A 22,642-nucleotide genomic window follows, 5' to 3' on the forward strand; every position below is an offset into this window, starting at 1 on the left:
GTGGGGGGTTTCCACTGTTTTGGTACATCAGGGGTTTTCCAATCGCGACATGGTGTCCGATCTCAATTCCAGCCAAAAACGTCAAATGGCGCTGCTTCCCTTCCGAGCTCTGCCATGCGCCCAAATAGTGGTTTACCCCCACAAGTGGGGTATCAGCGTACTCAGGACAAATTGCACAATAACTTTTAGGGTGCTGTTACCCTTGGAAAAATAAGAATTGAGGGTGAAAAGATCATTTTTGTGGAAAAAATATGATTTTTTAATTGTACGGCTTTATGTTATAAACTTCTGTGAAGCCCTTGGGGGTTCAAAGTTCTCACCACACATCTAGATAAGTTCCTTAGGGGGTCTAGTTTCCAAAATGGTGTCATTTGTGGGGGGTTTCCACTGTTTTGGTACATCAGGGGTTTTCCAATCGCGACATGATGTCCGATCTCAATTCCAGCCAAAAACGTCAAATGGCGCTGCTTCCCTTCCGAGCTCTGCCATGCGCCCAAATAGTGGTTTACCCCCACATGTGGGGTATCAGCATACTCAGGACAAATTGCACAATAACTTTTAGGGTCCTGTTACCCTTGGGAAAATAAAAATTGGGGTGAAAAGATCATTTTTGTGGAAAAAATATGATTTTTTAATTGTACCGCTGTACGTTATAAACTTCTGTGAAGCCCTTGTGGGTTCAAAGTTCTCACCACATATCTAGATAAGTTCCTTGGGGGGTCTAGTTTCCAAAATGGGGTCACTTGTAGGGGGTTTCCACTGTTTAGGTACATCAGGGACTATCCAGAAATCGTGACATGGCGTCCGATCTGAATTCCAGCCAATTTTGCATTGAAAAAGTCAAACGGCGCTCCTTCCATTCTGAGCTCTGCCATGCGCCGAAACAGTCGTTCCCCCCCCACAAATCAGGTATCAGCGTACTCAGGACAAATTGCACAATAACTTTTGCAGTCCAATTTCTCCTGTTACCCTTGGTAAAATAAAAAAAATTGAACCTGAAGTATTTTTTTTGTGAAAAAAAGTTAGATGTTAATTTCTTTTTAAATATTCAAAAAAATTCCTGTGACGCACCTAATGGGTTAATAAACTTCTTGAATGTGGTTTTGAGCACCTTAAGGGGTTCAGTTTTTAGAATGGTGTCACTTTTGGATATTTTCTATCATATAGACCCCTCAAAGTGGCTTCAAATGTGATGTGGTCCTAAAAATAAAATGGTGTTGTAAAAATGAGAAATCGCTGGTCAACTTTTAACCCTTATAACTTCCTAACAAAAAAAAAATTTTGGTTCCAAAATTGTGCTGATGTAAAGTAAACATGTGGGAAATGTTACTTATCAAGTTTTTTGTGTGCCGTATCTCTGTGATTTAAGGGCATAAAAATTCAAAGTTGGAAAATTGCGAAATTTTCAAAATTTTTGCCAAATTTCCATTTTTTTCACAAATAAACGCAAGTTATTTGAATGAAATTTTACCACTAACATGAAGTACAATATGTCACGAGAAAACAATGTCAGAATCACCGGGATCCATGGAAGTGTTCCAGAGTTATGACCTCATAAAGGTACAGTGGTCAGAATTGTAAAAATTGGCCCGGTCATGAACGTGCAAACCACCCTTGGGGGGTGAAGGGGTTAAATATACACAGCATCAAAAGCTCATCGTGTGAACTTACCCTAAAATTTATATATCCCTTTGTGATTTTTTTTTTTTTTTTACTTTTTCCTATGCAGAGCTATAAACACGTATGTCAGTGATCTACAATCTGTCACCATACATGGAATAGTGCACACTTTTATAACATGACAGCAGGATGCAGATAGGACCACTAGATTGGAAAACTAAAATAAATAAATTAAAAATCACAACATATATGTATAATAGACAGGCGGCTTTTATTACAGTTCAGGTTGCACAATACCGGGATATTTTGGCAGAACGTACGATGCTACTGTAACAGCCGACGCATTCATTTATATTTACAATAGATGTAAGGTGGGGAACAAAGAGTCCCAGATCACAGGTGTCCACGGCCCGGCTTCATGTCCTGTGTCTCTGACTCCGTCAGAAATGCATAGTATACATTGTACCTAGACCAGGCCCACACTTCCCTGCACGAGATCAGTGAATCAGTAGTCAATGCCGGAGCAGTAATCAAGATCGTGGGCCGCTAACTCTAGAATGGTAGACGCGGCCTGGCTCCTAAAATATCCTGCGAGCAATAAATAGAAGTAACTGGATACGGGGAATATACCGACCGGCTGCTGCCGTCTGAAAATGGCTCCCTTTGTAGGAGCTGTTATTGGCGTCCGGAACTGCTCGATTGCGGTGCTGCTCCGTTTTTTTGGCAGTGGCCGCGGCAGGGTACTGCACCTTCACCCGCTATTGATTTGAATAGGAGGCAGCCGTGTAGTACCCTGCCGCAGCCACTACCAGAAGACGGAGCAGCGCCGCAATGGAGCTGTTCCGGCCGCGGACACAGAACAGCCGATCGGTGGGTGTGCCGAGGGGTTGGATCCCGACCGATCAGACATGACCTAAAGATAGATCATCAACGAAAAAAGTAACAAACAACCACTTTAAAACTGCTTCCTGTAGCAGTGATATGGACCTTGAAACACAGCCATATTCCCAATTCCAGGCTTTATTTCATAAATTTAGTTGGAATCCAACAATTTATTCTACATAAATCCCAGACTTCAGAAGAAGAAAACTAAAAACCATAATGGAAAACCCGTATTTAAAACAAGGGAGCAAAGGAATAGGACCTGCCCAAATCAACCAATCAGATTCCACCTTTCATTTTTCAAAAGCCTTTTTTAAAATGCAAGACGCACTCCGATTGGTCGCTCTGGGTATCTCCTTTTCTGCAGTAATTTTAATAAATCTCCCCTTAATGTCTTATTAAACATTTTACTAACGTACATAAATTACCAGACAATAACGAGAATACAGAATAAAATGCACACATTATTCCCAGCCATGTGCAAAATCCAGTGTGTTCACATAGATAAAGCTTGTTTAACACTCAATGAGAAAGTCGGTGACAGTCACAACATAATTAAAGGGGGTTGACAACCTTATGGGACTATTTTTTTTTCTTTCTACCAAGTGCATGTATTTTGGGCAAAAAAAAAAAAAAGAAAAAATCAAATGGAATCTGTCAGCAGGTTTTTCTATTTAATCTGACAGCAGCATGATGTAGGGGAAGAGAGCCCGAGTCCAGGGATATGTCACTTATTAGGCTTTGCGCTGCAGTTTCAATACAAGCAGGAGATTATAACTACATGACTAGGTGTTTCGTGCCAGACAGTCCAGCTAATCTGTGTAACCCCGCCCCCACCACTGATTGGCAGTTTGCTGACAGTGTACTTAGGAAACTGCCAATCAGGGGGTGTAGGCGGGGTTATACAGCTCAGCATTCTCAGCACTGCTACATCTACAGCAAAGAAAACAGGGATTCTATCAAAACTGCACCAAGCAGCCTAGTAAGTGATTCATCATCGGAATCAGGCTTTCTGCCCCTAAATAACGATAATCTCAGATTCCATAGCAAAAACCCACTGACAGATTCTCTTTAAATACGTTGGCAGTTTGCCTTTTATAGCTTCTGTGTGTGTTGTACTGCCTATTGCTGGCTGCTGAATGAGGTAACAGAGAATGAGTCAGTGAATTGGTTCTAATAGGAGAGTTTCCAAGTCTTTTAATCTCTCCTTCCGAGCTCCTCTTGAGCCGATTAATGACCACAATAAAGTTAAATGTTCAGGGAAACCAAGAACCTGTAAAAGCCAAATGCTGCAAATGTTTTTGTTTTTTTAATAAAACCCAAACATGCATTTAAAAAAAAACAAAAAAAAAAACAACATTCTTCCCATAAGGTAGATAACTCCTTGCTTGATAGTAGAAGACCATGTCTGGAGCTCCCTCCATTATCACCTGGCCGTATCTGCATATTATGCCTAGACTCAGGCTAGGCTCACACATTTGGTGCCGATTTGCGAGCAGGAGCAGCGCTGATGCGGGAGGCGAGTGTATTATTTTTATGTTACTTGGCATAATATAGTATTTAAGAAGTATTTGTCCAAGTAGTGGTCAACCCCCTCTTTTAAAGGGAATACGTCAGCAGGTTTTTGCTTTGAAATTTGAGAACATCATGATGTAGGGACTGGGAGCCTGATTCCGGCGATGTATCACTTACAAGGCTGTGTTTTGCGGTTTCAATAGCATCAGTGTTTTATCAGGGCACGGTGTGTACAAGGCTCAGCATTCAGAGCACTGCTACATCTGCAGCAGAGAAAACAGTGACTGCATCAAAATGACTGAAAGTGATACATCAATGGAACCAGGGTCTCTGACCCTACATCTTGGTGCTCTCAAATTACATAGCAAAAACCTGCTGACAGATTCCCTTTAACTACTGATGGGATCCATCATTGGCTCTATCAAACAGAACAGGGACGAAAAATGTACTAAATCCGCATCAGGGTGCATATACTCAAACAGGTGGGTGACACCCGCCGAGGCGGCCATCAGTATGGCTATGCTATAAAGACAACGTGCAACTATCTAATCAGCAGGATGACTGTGCGACACTGACAACGCCGACATTCCGTACGAGGCAAGACAAGGATAACAGAAGACGTGCGACATGGTGACTTCATAGCAGCAGTCAAGGAAGGGAGACCTAAAAAGCAGCCGTTCACACCCGACCGGACGGTAAATACGCTGAGAACCGTCTCTTCCCAACGCATTACACTATATATGGCTATTGGGATTGGCGCTATGCAGCAATTATTGGCGCAACATTTTCCTATAAAATGTGAGGTCACTCGACCCGCTATTAAAGGGGGTCGTCTAAGCTTAGAAAGCAGTCTTTTCATTTTTTCTAATTCTGGACAAACCCTTTAGGCTCGGGTACAGCACAAAATGCAGGTAAAGCTTTCTTACCGTTGGAAAGCAATAGCGAGCTGCACTACTACAAGTAGTTCATGGACTGCGCAGCACAATGTATGATGGAGGCGATGCCCTTACCATATGAGAACCGCATGCCCCCCCCTACATTGCTGATGGGGCTAGGTCACAGCAATTTAGAGGCGAATAAAAATTAATTTGCTTCAAAAAAGGAAAGTAAACACAAAGAGTACCCAATACGTGCAGAGTTGAGCGAGTGGCTGTGCATCCAGATTTGCTGTGCATCCAGATTTTTTGTAACATCTGAACAGCCACAAACTGGGAATGCAACCTTTCTGAAATTAAAGGAAAGGTCCAATTTGTCTTTTTTTTTTTTTACCATTTCAATTTATCTAAAAATAAAATTTGAAATTTATAAACAATCCGTAAAATAAAATAAAAAGAGTGTTTTGTGTTTACAAATATATTATAATCATGTATTATAAATATGCTATATCTATAATATATCTATCTATAGATATATATCTATGTATCTCTATATCTATATATTATAGATTGATATATTTATAATATAATGTACATTTATAATAATATAGATTATATATTTATAATATAAAATTATATATATTATATGAAATAAAACAGACCCCATGTCATCTGATCCCACTACGTTCACGGTCTTGTCTGTCTTTCTGCAATTTTTTACTATCGTATTTTGGGAAGTTAACAAGAAACGGCAATAGGGTGGCAGGACCCGACTACACGGGGTTTGTCTGTAGTCTGTCGCTATAGCGACTGTAGACAAAACAATGGTTCATGCCAAATGTGTAATAATATTAATAAAAATTGTGGACTTTTCCATTCAAATTTCAGGGTGACCCTACAAGCCCCACACGTAGGCGACCCCAATGATTGGGAGAGAGGCGGAAATAGTCACAACAGATTCCAGTGTGAATGGATGGGCCGATGCGGTAAAGAGGAGGTCTTCTCAATACTGGAGACGTGATTGTATAAAAACATATGGTGACACGGGAGAAAACATGGCGGACGGCGGCTTCAGGACCAGAGTTCTTCAGTTCTTCCAAACTTGTAGATGAGAGTGCTGCAGACCAGAGACAAAGAAGAGAGTTCACGGCACAAGTGCTGAAAAGCATCGTCTGATCACGACTACTTTGTTCTACATGTCCTATGCTGAGGTCATACAGGGAGTGGAAACAGTCAGCAAGCTGCGCTTATGGCTTTTCCATATTGTAAGTTACCAAAGGCAACACACAGTATTAACCCGGGCCATTTTTTTTTTTCCAAGAGGCATAACTAATTTTTCTGTCAATATAGCCAAAAGGGGGCTTTTTTTTTTTGCAGGACGAGTATACCATATCGTTTAAACATTTTTTTTTTTTTTTTTTGACATTCACATTGCAGTAAAAAAGAACCAGTTTACTTTGTTGTTGTGTAGTCATGAGGATACAACATTTAACCCCTTAAGGACCAGGGGTGTTTCTGTTTTTTTGCGGTTCCATTTTTGCTCCCCCTTTTTCCCACGGCCATTACTTTTTTTTTTATTTTTCGGTCAATATGGCCATGTCAAGTTGTACTTTTGAATGGCACCATTGATTTTACCATATCATGTACAGGAAAACGGGAAAACAAAAAATTCTAAATGCGGTGACATTGCAAAAAAAAAAAAAGTGCAATTCCACAATTTATTTTTTTTTTTTACCACCATTTTCACCAAATGCTAAAACTGACCTGCCATTATGATTCTCCAGGTCATTACGAGTTCATAGACAACAAACATGTCTTGGTTCTTTTTTATCTGTTTGTAAATAAAAAAAAAGTTGCCATTTTCCAAGACCAGTACCGTCTCCATTTCTTGGGATCTCGGGTCGGGCGAGGGCTTATTTTTTGCGCACCGAGCTGATGTTTTAATGATACAATTTGGGTGTGGATACGATCTTTTGATCGCCCGTTATTGCATTTTATTGCAATGTTGCAGCCTCCAAAAACCACGTAGTTCTGGCGCTTTGATTTTTTTCTCACTACGCTGTTTACAGATTGGATTAATTAATTTTATATATTGATAGATCGGGCGATTCTGAAAGCGGTGATACCAAATGTGTATATTTGTTTTTTTTTAATGTTTTATTTTGAATGGGGCGAAGGGGGGTGATTTGAACTTTAATTTTTTTTATATTTTTAAAAACTTTTTTTTATACTTTTCACTTGCTTCAATAGTCTCCCTGGAAACTAGAAGCTGCAATCATTTTATTATATTTTTAAAACACATTTTTTTTTATACTTTGCACTTGCTTCAATAGTCTCAATGGAAACTAGAAGCTGCGATCATCTGATCGCTTGTGCTACACAGAGCAGGGCTGCAGGCCTGTTCTATGTAGCAGATATGCTCACTTGCTATGAGCGCCGACCGCTGGGCGGTGCTCATAGCTATCCGGCTATGACAATCACAAGGGTCTCCAGCTGACCCTGGGTTATCATGCCAACCCATCAGTGATCCGTGGGCATGTGACACGGGCACTGATGGGAGGAGGAAAGGAGGCGCTTCCTGCGCGTTCATGTTAAATGCCGCTGTCAAGAGTTTGGTAGCGGCTTTTAACATGTTAACAGCCGCGGGTGAATCACGATTTCACCGGAGGCTGTTACGGGCACATGTCAGCTGTTGAGATCCGCATCAGCTGCCGAAGCCCGCACCAAACAGGGGGAGTTGTCCAATGACGGACTCTGTCCATCATTGGACGTTAAGGGGTTAAATAGTTTTTTTTTTTTTTTTTTTTTTTTCCTTTTGCTTAACTATTTGAAAAGTAAAAAAGCCTTGCAAAAAAAAAATAAAATAAAATAAACATTTGGCTTTAGTTGCCATTTTCTGAGAGCCATAATGTTCAATATTTTTCAGTAGTTTTGTGCCATTTTATTTATTGACTTTCTGAGGTCTTTTTGCTCCATTGTATCGAAATTTCCAAAATTCAAAGTAAAAAAAAATAAATAAAAATAAAGTTGTCATTCATTATGTACCAAATGTGTTAATTTTTTTATTTTAAAGAATTTTCTATTTACTTTTGTGGTAAAGGTTAGAAACCTAATGCTGATGGATCTTGCTGGAGAGCGCTTGTCAATATCAGAATTGCGCTTTTGTTTGCAATTTCAGTGAACTTGGATTTTTTTTTCCTGTTTTCATGTACACGATGTGGTAGAATGAATGGTTTAATTCAAAAGTAGAACTTGTCCTGCAATAAACAAGCCCTCACATGGCCATATTGACGGGAAAATACAAAAAGTTATGTCTCTGGGAAGATGGGGAGGAAAAACAAAACAAAAAAAATGGAAAATGGCCATAGCGTGAAGGGGTTAAGGCAAAATTACAAATGTACGTGCTGGAGAAATAAAAAGGCTACACATGTGGACTTCGCTTTCAAGCTGTAACTGAACAGAATAATGTGAAATGAATATTAAAACCGGCGACTTACCTAAAAAATATCAGAGCATTCTGGAAAAACACAGCCAGACCAGGGTAGACATTGACATCTAGAGAAGAAGCAAACAACGAGGGTGAGTATGGAGCGCTGACACTCCGGTGTTCTTGCTATAGAAGTCCAGCACCACCGGCAGCAGGGATCTATTCTACACAAGCTCTGGTGATGCCGATGGCACAGCAAGAGTTTGGAAACGGCGCAAGAAAAGCATTCATACTGCACAAACTGAGGCAGCGATGTCACAGTGTGGCGCCCCTGCGGTCTCAGTCGCCACAGGGTACTGCACTTCATCCAGAGGTGTGGTACTCTGCTCTCAGGTAAGGAAGGGGCACTGCTAGGACTCACACACCCAGCACCAAACACTAGTCCCCATCAGGCCGGGGGGGGAGTTAAGTAGAGGGTGTGGGTGGAGAAAGTAGAGAACGGGCAGAGCTTATGGGAGTGACAGTTGGTGGGAGGAGTTAGTGCTGAGATAGATTGTTCTGGAAGGAGTCAGGAGGGAGGTAGGGAGAGAGAAGGAGTCGCTTGTGGAGATTGAGTGAAGATAGAGAAGAAAGGAAGGAAAGCTCCAGAGGAGAGGAAGAAGAGGTCTTAGGGGCAGGGATAGTGAGCAATCCATCTGTGGGGCCTGCATCCACCTGTCCTCACCAGGTGGAGGGACCAGGTCGCAGTAAGGGGACCGGCCCCAAAACTAGTGGAGAAACTAAGGACTCAGCTAGGAAACCAGAGGCAGCAGTCAATCTACACTCAATCGCTGAAAAGTCGGACATATAAGATCCAGGGGTCTGACCAACGTCGCCCGACAAGATCAGAGTCTGCTGGCCCAGGACACTGTGTATGACGAACAAGGGCAGGAGAGGTGGTAGCCAACGTAGTGAGACGGCCAGGAAAGGAACATCAAAGGTAGCCCTGCAACGTACACCCCAAAAGGTCCAAGCTACCTGAGAGCTGTCTGGACCACAAGCCTGGAGGACTCAGCACCCCGGCTGGGGACTGTAGCAACAGAACTGTTAGTAAAAGTGTAAAGACTGCACCCTGCTGTGTCCTCAGTTTATTGCTGCGTCATCTGCCATGCACTACAACCACCACCATCTCCATCTTTTCACTATCACTGCCCTGGGGAATAGCTCTGCCTGTGGAGAGCTGAACCAACTCTCCTGCATCAACAACTGCTCCAGAGGACTGAACCTGCAGCATCAGCTAACAACTTATTTGCCGAATACCACAGGTGGCGTCACGAACTATTTACTATAAACTTTATCCCTCTTTCTATCCTCATTTTCACTGGACGCCCAGGGCCACGGACCGGGTCACTGCTGCCGTGACACATCCTTTTAAGAACTGACCGGGCCCAGTACAGAGTAACCCCTGGCCCTGGCGGGCACTCCAACAGCTCATATCAAAAGGGGTATTAGAGCTGTTAATATGTATCACCAATGCAAAGGATATGCAAAATACAGGAGGGTCCGAACACTAGAATGAAGGGGGTCCAGCCTGCTGCTTCTCCATACCAGAGTATGACTCACAAATAAAGTAGCATTCTGTAGCGCTATAGCAAGTAAACATGAAATATATGAAATTAGAATTGCATCACTGCTATAGAAAATAGGAAAAAACAAAGAAACTTAGCACATGAATTAGCAAATTCATGTGTGCCCAGCAGCCATGACAAGGCGATCCTCTTTGCTGGGAACCAAACTTAATGTGAGTCCTCTCCTGGGCTGATAGCCTACCTTCATATGGGTAAGTAGGATACTGCTGTGATTAATGTAGGCTATCAGCCCATGAAAAGAGTCACATTAGGTTAGGTTCCCAGGAAAGAGTATGGCTTTGTCGTGGCTGTTGGGCACACATGAATTTGCTAATTTAAGTGCCAAGTATCTTCGTTTTTATCTATTTTATACAGCAGTAATGCAATTCCAATTTCATATATTTCATGTGTCCATGCTGTAGTGTTACAGAGTGCAAGTATATTTGTTACATGTGGAGATAGCCACTCTTAGCTTACACCTGTTCACACCTGTCCCCGCTTTGGAAGTGATGGTCAGTCTTTAATAGTTACCTCCACACCAGAGGGCAGCATCGGGTTGCACGGAGCGTGTCCGAGCATTTACACTGAGGCTCCATACAACTATATGGGGGTAAGAGAAACCTCAGCTGGCAGTATGGAAGATAAGGAAAGTCATAAGAGGCAGCAATGCAAATTTTTGACAGCTGCAATGGGCAACTCCTCTACTTTCCTGTGCAATATATTTGATAAGTGTCATTTCTGGGTTAAGGGACAACGGGATACTTACTTTGTGTGACAAAAGCTCCAAAAAGGATCCACATGGAGGCAATGAGTGATCCAAACATCATCATAAAGCCAATGAAAAGCCAGATCCGGGCACCTGCACAACAGAGTAGAATTGGAATTGGTGTAGTTAGTCCCATTTTAGTGGCCAAAACTTACACCTGCTCCTTTGAAGCCTGAGGACATCCATGCACTACTTTTTTATTGTTAATTTGCTTCTAAATGCAAAAATAAAAAACATTCTGAATAGTCTTCACTAAACCTCTCTGCCCATTTTCATTCTGCAGAATCTGTGTAGCTCCTGTACATAGCTGTCTATACTGCTGCATCTGACATAGACCTGTAAGCGCACTGCTCCTGGCTGTTTCAGTTCTCTGCTCTTCCCTTTCCAATTCTCAGTTCTAGAGATGGCAGCATTGGAGGAAGATAAGTAGTGTAGTCAGACTGTGAAGAGGGGGAAAGCATCCAAGTCTTCAGGGAGGGCAGAACACACAGGCTGCACTTTAAGAATGTGCAGAGAGGGTTTCAAAATCCACACCGCAGGTCAATTTATGTGCATGAACTCTCATCTGCTTAGCTGTTTCTGTGTTACATAGTGGAATTCTGCATGCAAATCCACACTGTCAGTATTTACCCTTAAAGGGTTGTCCAGTACTAAAGACACTGGTGCTTTATTCTAGGCACAGCTGTCCATGGGTGTATCCAGTATTGTAGCTTACCTCCATTCAAGTATATGGGGGCTGAGCTACAATATGACAAAGAAGATCAAAGAGAACAAGGCAGGTGTTGAGCTAATACTAGACGACCCTGTAACGATAGAGAAAAAGGTTTTTCTGCAGAGGGTGCAGACACATCTGGCACCTGGAGCCTAGAGGGGTCCAAAAGGCCCATATGAGACCAATACTCTTATAGAAGATGATAGTCGGTGCTCTGTTGAAGATTTAGCATCAGGGTGCTCGTCTAGTTATGCCATGGGATAGGGATGACGACCACCACAAATCACTATTAGTGTTGAGCGCGTGCTCAGGCAAAGGGGAGACTCGAACACATTATTCGAGCACGTTTCTTCATCACTAGTATCTATATATGGGGAGAAAAAGCAAAAAAAAAAAAAAAATCTATTACTGACCTGTGCGACCCAGGCAGCCATCGCTGTAGCCGTCGCCTCGTACCTGGGCATTGGATACAGCATTTATCCTGTGAGGACAAAGACAAGTCGGTTACAGGAAATCATTCTGAGACGCGGAAACTTAAGGAACTGGACTGTTGCCTGTGGCAAGACATACTTCACCCCTGAATGACTGCAATGAGGAAAGTTACCGTGTAAAATCTTAGAGTGTGCGCGCTTAGGTTTTGGAGTAGTCCCATGACGGTGCCAAGGTCCACAGACACGGCGGGGCGAGTTCGGTGTGAAAGAACGTGAGCGGCCACACAGAGCCCGGACCTCAGCCCCATACAAAACCTCAGACCAGTCCACTGATGTCCTCTAAAAACCGCTGTCGACCACATTTTTTTTTTTTTTGTACCTGCCTGAAAAAGAGATCAACTCCGTCTGCTTCATGAAACTCATCGGCCTCGATGGTGGATGGGCAGAATTTTGTTTTTCATGCCCGATGTGTGAACATAACCTAATGCTTAAGCTTATAGATTAGTAAGTGCCACAAGATGACGTCCTCCTACACGTTGTGAAAATAAAGGTAAAGTGGCCGGCCCCTTCAGGAGTCAGGCAGTGCTGCCCCTTTATCTGGTAAGGAGCACAGAACTTTTTCCAGGGATTGTTACTGAGTAATCTGCTCTGTCAATAGCGGATATCAGGGCCCTTCTGGTAAAGTCCACCTGGAGAAGTGCTGCAGGGAAAAGCAAGGTCATTACCGTGTAGAAATGTTTGCCGAGTAAAAACATTTCATACTGAAGATCCTGAAAGTGCATGTGCGGTGTTATGATTGCACCTAATGACGGTATTTATGGCCACGGAGTCATTTCTGATAATTGTATGTAATAACTCACAGTTCAAGGCGCCTTTAACAACCTTGAAGCCTTAGATCTAACGCTCTATACGCCTCGCTGCCTCCGTGGGGGTCCAGGAAGCCGAGATATCCTGTTTGCCAGTTTAATTTACAGAAAGCTTAAAATAACTGAGAATATGAGAATATGCAGCACTCGGTAAAGTTAGTGGAGACCACCAGCTAAGGACAAAAGCAATATCTCAGCTTTCGGACCACCTCCCGGCATCAGGGACGTGATGATTCGCAAACGGATCTTTCCATCTCCAAGATCCTATCCCAATATGTAGTAGGTATAATAATATTAGCAAATGCCTCCAATTACAAAAGTAGTATAGTTCTTCTGATTCGCTTTGCCACTTACCCCATGTGCAGGGCATTGCGGTAGCTCAGGTGTCCATGGTTACGACCACTCAGAGTGACAGTTATTTGCTAGTGGTCGTAATCATGGACACCTAAGCTACTGCAACGCCCTGCACATGAGGTAAGCGACATCGCTAATCATAAGAACTGTACTGCATTTCTCATTGGAGGTATTTTCTAATATTAATACATCTACTGCTTATTGGGATAGGACCTTTGAGATGGGAATACCCCTTTAAGTTTTCAAAGGAATTTTCCAATCTTGAACAATGATCGTAAGTCACAACTAGGGTTAAATAGAAAAAAATTGTACAACCCTGATCCAGAGGCCACATGTATGAGGACAGAAGAGACACCTGGAGATGCTAGGAGGGCTGTGGCCGGTGGACAAGGATCATGTGAATCATTTGGCTCAACTCTAATCATAAATGTTCAATTAATGACAATCCTAAAGAATAGAGGCGATGAACACCTTTCCATTGCAGAATTTGTTGGGATTCAATTTGAATTTCTTTTCGTTTTTCCATGGTGCTGCTGGATTACAATTTTTTCCCCCATGTAATACTTAATTTTTCCTGCGGGGGTGCTGTAGAGAAACTGAGCACTTGCAGAATAAGGCGGAGCTCTTTCTAGCAGTCAGTTCTGCTGGTTGGATTGCATTGAGCAGAGTACTGATTGGTTTTCCTAACAGCATGGTTAGCAAAATCCCTGCCGTCATCTGCCATCTGCTGCCTGACGTCCATTATCGGCACCGGTCAGAACTAGGAATTAGAACAGGAAGTGGCCAAATGGCGTCTGATACAAGGGTGCTTGGAGACGTAGAGCCGACATTGCTAATTTCCATCTCCAAGAATATTGGCGCAGCAGAAGCCTCGGGACAAATGCCGAACTCATTATTTCTACTCAACTTTTAACTCCTTGTTCCCCTGTCGAACTGTCCTCAAATTTATGGTCACCAACGAAACGACATCACTGGATATAGCAGTAACATACAAGATAAATCACACATTTCTGGACAGATACTGATTTGGCATGGTGTAAAAAAAAAAAAAAAAAAAAAAAATATGAAGCATTATGCCAGAGGGTAATCAGGCGTACAATCCCCTGTTCCTCTACGGTTCGGTGTTTGCACCTTGTGCTTCGTCTTCCTCCTCTGCTGTGGGAACCGCCTCCGGTGTCATGCGTTTCATCTATCATGACTTTGCTCACAGATCACAATATACTGTGCAAGCAATGCAGATCCAAAGCAGTAAGGCATGTATTTTCTGGAGTAAAAATGGTCTCGCTTTTCGGCCCTGACGAGTGTGAACTGGCTAATGCTTTGTGTGGGCCCCTAACAGTTGTAGGCTTTTGTAATTAGGTGATGCTTGCACAAATCAATTTATTCTATATTAAACAGTATTTTTTTGTAGTGTTTTAGTGGAGGGGAATTTTTTCATTTTTACTTCTTTTTAAATTCATACATATATACATACACATATATATAATTTTGTTATATATAATATGGAACCCCAATAGGTCATAACATTTCAGTACTTTTGTACTATATTTCAAGGATTATCCCCTCCCCCGGCGTGCCCCCCCAACATGTATCCCCCTCCAAAAAAGGATAACTTGCAGATCAGTGGGCGTCTGACTTTTGGGACTTCCTAGCAATCCCAAGTAGGGGGCTCTGACATCCTACTAAATGGAGTGGAGTTGTACATGGCTTGGCCTCCACCCAATTTATTGTCTAGGGGTCTGACAGATATTCAAGCACAGCGCTCTGCTTCCTCCTGCAGTCCTATAGACAGTGAATGGAATGGATGCATGCACACACCTGCTCCATCCTGGGCCCCATTTTCCGGGTTCCAGAACCCTGACTTTGAGATCACAGGAGGTTCCAGAACCCTGACCTTCCAGATCAGCAAGTTACCCCCTACCTTAGGAATATATGATTGTATCTCCAACTTACATGAAGAACGCCACCGTCGAGAAGACCCCACAAGTGTGGAAAGCGTGATTCAGATCCTCTTGCTTAGGATACACCACCGCGGCATCGATCATAATCCACCACCCTGAAAAAAACTGAACCAGAAGCAAAGTAAGAAGAATACAACCAGCACGGTGGCTCAGTGGTTAGCAGTGCTGCTTTGCAGCGCTGGGGAGAAACTATGTCGAATGGGGACATCGATGATCATTTCTGCAAACGCTACGGACCAGAGCGAGGTTTCACCAGGGCATCACCGCTCCATTCACTGTCTATGTGACTGATTGACACAGACCACTGCAGCATCTCTCTGTCAGACCACCGTCGCATTCAGAAAGCTCAACATTTTTTTTTTTTTACAGCATCAGTATTCATCAGTGGCTCCATTTTGGGGTTCATATAACTCATTAAACAGGGAGGCATAATGAAAAAAATAAATAAATAATGCAATTCTACCATTATTTTTTTTTCTACAATTTTACATTTTATGCCATTCCCTGCGCTGCACAAATAATGGGTCATCTTTATTCTGCAACACATGGAGGAATTGCCTAACAGAAATTCCCTCCATCTCCATTGGTTGTCGCTGTCGAACAGCCGCGAGACACGCATCCACAGGGACTCGAACATATCTTTCGAGCACGCAGAAGACCCTCAGCGCCCGAGCATGGCGGATAACACTTTATTATCTCAGCACGTTCCTCATCACGAATTACTAACAAAGGCAACTATCTGCCTGTTCTACCACCCGGCGCCGGCTCACAGCAGTCACTGACAGCTCTTTCCAGCCACCTAAGAGCAGCTCTTCTTCTCTGTCAATGGGGCGTGACTGCCAAAGTCATGCTGATTGACCGCCAGCTCCCCGCAATTAGGTAGCAGGGAGCCAAGTGTCAATCAGCATGACGTCAGTCACACCCGAGCAACAGGACAGAGTAGAAAACAAGCGACTGCTCTGTCAGGGATGTCAGTGGGAGCCGTGGAATTGCTGGCAGGAGCGGTCTGTGACCCTGCTGTGCCGCAGAGATCGGCGCCGGTCACAACAGGCAGATAGTTAGCTCAGTGCTAGACCAGAGGAGGGTGAGTAGAGCTTTTTTTTCTGTTTTTTTTTTTTGTTTTTTTTTTTAAACAAAATTAACATTTTCCGAAAATGTCAAGCCCCTTTAAGGACATTAAAGCCAAAACATAAGATCCGTCTCCAAGACCAAGAAACACGGGTCTGATTATTCATCACAGAAGAACCTTCTGGCATCTTGAATATTAAATAAAAGGACTATTAACACTTCTGTAGTTGAGGAAACCCGGTTTCATGTACCCCATTAGAGATTTATACATGGGGCTTTTCTGTTCGGCATCCCCACATTTTGGTTAGAGTGTAAGGAACTTGCAAAGATGGTCTCTGGCGGTGGAGGACCCATCCTGTCCTGCATCACCCAGACAGGACAATGAAATTTAGGGACAATGTGTAATACCTCATTTCACCAGTGGTGGTGCTGTAAGGAAATGCAACACTTACTGTCAGGTTTACCGCTGATCAGTGGGACACATTTTGATCTGTTTATTATGAAGGGGCCTTCCAATAAGTCGCCACTGTCTGAAGTGGAGACCCCTTTAACAGCGGCGGCGGCGCTCCCTCTGGCAGATTTGGGCAGTCCATGTATTAAAGAACACCATGGGGGAAACATCAATCAGGCGGCAGCTGGACTCCATATTGAAGTGACTGTGATGAGGTAAATGGTAAATCGTGACCTGATCACCTACCAGGACGCCGGCCACCACGGACGCGATGGTGTTCCTTTTCTCGCCCCAGTCGATGCATTCACACTGCGGCCATCGGAAATTATCCAGAAACCCGGCCATGTTCACCAGCTAAAGAAAAGAGCCATTACTGATGGATGAGGCTTATAGCGGTTACTATTAGGGTATGTTCACACACTGCATTTTTGTCCAGAAAATAAAAACTGTCGAAAATATAGATTAAATTTTGCATTTTCTATCCGGTTTTATGCAGAAAACTATACTTTATTTGCAAGCCTCATTGACCTCAATGGGGGGAAAAAAGTTTAATTACTGAAAAAAAAAAAGGACAAGTGCGGCGATGAGAGAAAAAAAAAAACAATTAAAAAAAATCACACAAATGCAGAAACAGGATGCAGCAGCCCCTCGTGATAAAGTCGGGGGCCGCTCAGGTGCAAATTACCGAAAACAATTAGAACACCAGGCGGCCCCCCACAGATGTTTGGTGGGTTAGTAAGTGGTTGGTTTCAGTATTTGCACCTGTGCGGCCCCCGGCTTTATCATGGGGAGCTGCTGCATCCTGCTTCTGCTTTTGGGTTTGGACACGGTATTGCTGGCAGCTTTTTCTCCCTTTCAATTATTTTTTTTTTTCTCTCTCCTGATTACTGACTACATAAGAGACCAAGTTAAAGGGGTCATCAGCTACTTAAATACCAGATTGGTGGGGGTGGGACACTCGGCATCCCCTACTGATCAGCTATTCCCGGAGCGGAGCAGCACAGCTTCGTCCAGGGCCCCGGGCAGCTTAGAAGGCTTGCCCCCCCAGGTAACATAGTAACATAGTTATTAAGGGTTGAAGGGAGACTTTAAGTCCATCTAGTTAAACCCATATCCTATCCTAACTTGCCCTAACATGTTGATCCAGAGGAAGGCAAAAAAAACCCATGTGGCAACAGTAAGCTTCACATTGGGGAAAAAATTCCTTCCCGACTCCACATACGGCAATCAGACTAGCTCCCTGGATCAACGCAATATCAAGGAGACTAGTGTATATACCCTGTAATATTATACTTTCCAAGACAGGCATCCAGTCCCCTCTTAAATTTTAGTAGGGAATCACTCATTACAACATCATATGGCAGAGAGTTCCATAGTCTCACTGCTCTTACAGTAAAGAATCCGCGTCTGTGAGTATGCTTAAACCTTCTTTCCTCCAGACGTAGAGGATGCCCCCTTGTCCCCGTCACAGGTCTAAGAGTAAAAAGGTCATTAGAAAGCTCTTGGTATTGTCCCCTCATATATTTATACATTGTAATAAGATCACCCCTAAGCCTTCGATTTTCCAAACTAAATAACCCCAAGTGTAATAACCTGTCTTGGTATTGCAGACCCCCCAGTTCCCTAATAACCTTGGTCGCTCTTCTCTGCACCCGCTCCAGTTCAGCTATGTCTTTCTTATACACCGGAGACCAGAACTGTACACAGTATTCTAAGTGTGGTCGCACTTGTGACTTATATAGAGGTAAAATCATGTTCTCCTCATGAGCATCTATGCCTCTTTTAATGCATCCCATTATTTTATTTGCCTTTGCAGCAGCTGCCTGACACTGGCCACTAAAATGTGAGTTTGTCGTCTACCCATACACCCAGGTCTTTTTCAGTGACTGTTTTGCCCAGTGTTTTACAATTAAGCACATAATTATACAACTTGTTCGTTCTACCCAAGTGCATGACCTTACATTTATCCCCATTAAAGCTCATTTGCCATTTATCAGCCCAAGCTTCTAGTTTACATAAATCCTTCTGTAATATAAAATTGTCCTCCTCTGTATTGATTACCCTGCAGAGTTTAGTGTCATCTGCAATGTAACCAATGTATCACGTGACTTGTCACATGATCCCCTTTAACAGATCATGGGATAGGTCACACGAGTAACCCATGTGCTCTGGTGCACATCTGCAGATGGAAAATGACAGATAGCGGTGACATACCCCTATATACAGTATGAGCCCCCACATGGCCCCCTAGTTACAGTATGATCCCCCACATGGCCCCCTAGATACAGTATGATCCACCACATTGCCCCCTAGATACAGTATGATCCCCCACATGGCCCTCTAGATACAGTATGATCCCCCACATGGCCCCCCAGATACAGTAGGAGCCCCCACATGGCCCCATCAACAACCAAAGCAATCAACCTATGGGGCACTTATGGTATGTTTCCACGGTCAGTAAACGCTGCAGGTTGTACGCTGCATACATACGCAGTGTCCAGATGTTACAGCACAGTAGATGGGATTTCACAAAATCCCGTCTCCACTATGCATTCAGAGACACATGTGGCAGACCTGCGTAACCGGACATGCGGCACATCTTTCTAGACCGCAGCATGTATATTTACGATGCAGAGGCGTGGTAAAACCGCATCTAATAGTAAGTCACGTGCACAATAACTGCGGGAACGCAGCTTACTATGCATGTGTACTAATTTACATAAGGTCTTACCTGTCCCACCAACAGAAGTCCGCGTCCACTGCAGTTCTCGTGATGACTGAGCTGACCGCGAGAACTGCCGTGTACGTGACCGCCGGGTTTATCTGCGGCCACTAGGCTAGTTCTCACAATTAGCCGACCGCGAGAACTGCAGTGCAGGTGATCGCCGGAGATCTCCGGTGGTCATCTACAAGCTCTGCTATGTCTGGATGTCAGGCATCCAGAAGTAACAGAGCTGGACGCTTCGTGGGACACTTGTTATTAAGAACTACATCGGACAGGGAGTATTTGAGTTGGTTTATTATTTTAGTTTTATTTACAGGTGATTGAGGGCGTCGCATAGATTAGCTGTATAATAAAAGATGGCAAATTGTGTTTTGCGTTTTAATTAAAATACTTTTTTCTGGCTGTGTTTATTTAACCCTTTCACAACTATAGAATTATTAATGGATAGGGGTCTTATTGACATGGCTATTAAAATAGGACCCCCCTATTTTAATTGCCAGTAAAGGCTTAATATATAGCTGCGGGTTGATATTCAGAGTCTGGGAAGATCCATGGGTATTAACCCCTTCCTAGGCTATAAACATTGGCCCCCAGTTGCTGGCTTTCCCTCTCTGGTGCAGAAAATCGAGCAGGAGCCCAAGTCGTTTTTTTTTTAGTTTTTTTAATTAAACAGTTATTGCGTTTAAGGCCGGGGTCACACTTATGAGAAACTCGCATGAGTCTCACATCTCAATACCTGGCACTGACGCCGGCACTCGGACCGCAGCGTTCAGCTGGATAGAAATACATACAGCCGCACACTGCGGTCCCGAGTGCTGGCGGCAGTGCCGAATACTGAGGTGTGAGACTCATGCGAGTTTCTCGTAAGTGTGACCCCGGCCTAACACAGATTTTGTGTGTGTGTGTCTTTATTTAACTCTTTATGTACCACTTTATTATCTATATATCTGACTGCATCTGTGTGTGTGTAAACATTACTCTTCAATGGACTATGTAAAAGAAGAAGTTGGACAAAGAAATGACGTTACAATTTTTTTTTTGTTAAATAATATCTCTTTATATCTTACAAAAACGCATACAAATCCACATGAAAAACGCATGTAAAAAACGCATCAAAAACGCAGATGACCTGCAAGTGACCTCAGATGCAGATTTCCCCTGCATCAAATCCTGAGCAAATACTGAGCCAATCCTGACCATGTAAACATACCCTAATACACGTAAACCCCAACCAAAAAAACAAACAATTCTCACTTTAATTTAAAAACCCACATACTTCATAGTCACGTTTCCATGGACGAGATCAATAGAGAGATCCCATGGACAGATTATGACTATAGGTTTCCTTTAAAGGGGTTGCAATGACACTGGATAAATCATCAATATTAGACCAGTGGGGGGGTCCAGTACCCGATGCCTCCCGCCGATCAGTTGATACTGGGCCGGATGTGCACAATGTACGGAGCCAGAACAGCGCCGTTCACTGTCTGGTGGCCGTTCTCAGGTTCTGCTCCTCATCTCCTATTGAAGTGAGTGGTAGCTGAGCTGCAGTGCCTGGGAGCGGCCACTAGAGTGCATGGCGCTGTGCGGCTTTGCACCCCTGGGCCCCCACACTCTACATGTAGACAATGCATTGCACTGGCTCCCTCCATTCACTTCTATGGGGAATCTGCTCCCAGTGGAGTATTATGCAGCCTGATGTGTGGCAGCTTCTATCAGTCAGAATGCAGGTGTGCAACCTGCTGACGGTTTCCCAGGGCTCCATCACAGCTCACCTGCGCCCAGACTCAGTAAAGTGCATCCATATCATTAGAAGAGGTCACAGTATAACAATACCAGCAACACAGCTCAGTTCTGGAACTGCAAAAACCAAACAATTGCAACCTAAATGCTTAGACTTGTAGTCCTACAGCAGCTGCACGCACGCAGGATGGGAGCAGCAGCCCCGGCCGGCAGTGAACGGGTGTGCCACTTACCCTCCGCAGTCCGGCCGCTCGGCTCACGCGCTACACTACTTCCATCTGGGGCAGGGAATTCTACCTAGTTTACGTCACGACGTCGAGGGGGGCGTCACTTACGCCGATCAAGTCATTGCCTGCGTACTACGCCTGCGCGAGGCGGCCATGTTGTGACTGGCATTCGCGCACTCAAAACAGTAACAGGAAGTTGTTTTGTTTTTTTTTTTCTTCTTCGCCAAGCTTTATTTGTTGTGATGGGCACACGAGCACTGTGCACAGGAACCTTGTTTTTTTCGCCAAGCTTTATTTGTTGTGGAAAAAAAATACAAACAGACAATAATATGGGATTCTAATAAAAGGGTACTTTGATCTGCGATTTTTTTAACTATTATTTTTGTGACGGTCTTCAAAACGTACTGGAAACAGGTGGTGGGGTGTTATGGTGGAAAAAAAAACATTGCGGTGATGGTGCCTCCAGTAAGCCATCTGCTGCTATGGGTACTCATCGGCAAATTTTATTCACATCGCGTGGATTTATCACCCCACCAGGATTGTGCCACCACGTTTAAAGAAAAACAGTGGCCAATTTTTGTTCTTTTTTTTTTATTCCTGCTGGTCTCCCAAATCATTATTATTACTTTTTAAATCCCCTATGTTTCCAGAGCCTTTTATTTAGTGCTAATTTTATGGTTTTACTAAGGGGGTGTGGCTTATATGATCCTTGGGGGTGTGGCTGTTAGGATCCTCAGGGGCGTGGCTTTAGTCTGCTCTGCATTAATATTCCGTGAGCCACACCCTTTTTAGTAAAGATATATATAGCAATAAAAAAAAAAGCTCGTGTGTCTGGAACCATATGGGGGATTTGAAAAAAGAAAAAAATACTCAGGAGCAGTGGGAATAAGATAGGAGCAAAAACTGCCCACTTTTTAAGTGGTTAAACAGCAGAAAAACTGAGGCAGATGTCATCTGTATTACCCACCCACTGTGCATGGACATCACAAGTCGGGAAGGGGCAGAAAAACATGTCCTTGTGGTTTGAAGTGCAGTTGCTGAAATGTTTTATGCCCATAGCAGACCCTTTCTCTGCCCTACACTAGAAGAAGTTTTAGGAGAGTTGCTTTCCCGAAGATTTCAGCAGCACCCAAATCTTTTTGGAGTTTATAAAGGTGTCCACGTTCGCTGGGAGCCTTCTGAACGCTTTAGGAGGGTTGATTTTCACAACTCTGCAGAAGACAAGATGGGAGGAAATTCAGGAATGGAGCCACGGCTCAGGGATAGGAGTAGAAAACGTCCATGAACAACAACCCCAATGGTGAGGTAGAAGTAAGGATGAGGTCAGGATCAGGGTCAGTGAGATCCAGGATCGGTAGCACAGGTGATGAAAGCCAGGATGATATGAACCTAAGAAAGCAAGTCATAGCGGC

General features: G+C 43.5%; 1 protein-coding gene across 2 annotated transcripts; it reads right to left on the reverse strand.

The window, feature by feature from the left end:
• Positions 1–1,872: 1,872 nt before the first annotated feature.
• Positions 1,873–21,375, reverse strand: TMEM50B (transmembrane protein 50B). 2 transcript variants are annotated; one of them, XM_073584598.1, is made up of 7 exons: positions 21,237–21,375; positions 16,782–16,889; positions 15,009–15,121; positions 11,818–11,885; positions 10,693–10,785; positions 8,390–8,447; positions 1,873–6,009 (listed from the first exon to the last, which is right to left on the reverse strand). In XM_073584598.1, exons 2-7 carry the CDS (start codon positions 16,878–16,880, stop codon positions 5,964–5,966), a joined length of 477 nt encoding a protein of 158 aa, XP_073440699.1. In that variant the 5' UTR covers positions 16,881–16,889; positions 21,237–21,375; the 3' UTR covers positions 1,873–5,963. The 2 variants fall into 2 exon arrangements, with proteins under 2 accessions (XP_073440699.1, XP_073440700.1); XM_073584599.1 differs by lacking the exon at positions 21,237–21,375 and adding an exon at positions 21,036–21,203.
• Positions 21,376–22,642: the final 1,267 nt, after the last annotated feature.

The sequence above is a fragment of the Dendrobates tinctorius genome, unplaced genomic scaffold (assembly GCF_039654945.1).
Source record: "Dendrobates tinctorius isolate UK_male_01 unplaced genomic scaffold, ASM3965494v1 ptg000084l, whole genome shotgun sequence".
NCBI lineage: Eukaryota > Metazoa > Chordata > Amphibia > Anura > Dendrobatidae > Dendrobates > Dendrobates tinctorius.

What these genes read in the sequence shown, in the direction of transcription:
- TMEM50B (XM_073584598.1), bottom strand. Translation starts at nt 16,880, where the DNA reads ATGGCCGGGTTTCTGGATAATTTCCGATGGCCGCAGTGTGAATGCATC. An exon ending in TCGACGGTGGCGTTCTTCAT is followed by an intron (nt 11,886 to 15,008) that starts GTAAGTTGGAGA and finishes TTGTCCTCACAG; the next exon opens with GATAAATGCTGTATCCAATG. An exon ending in TGGCTGCCTGGGTCGCACAG is followed by an intron (nt 10,786 to 11,817) that starts GTCAGTAATAGA and finishes TCTGTTGTGCAG; the next exon opens with GTGCCCGGATCTGGCTTTTC.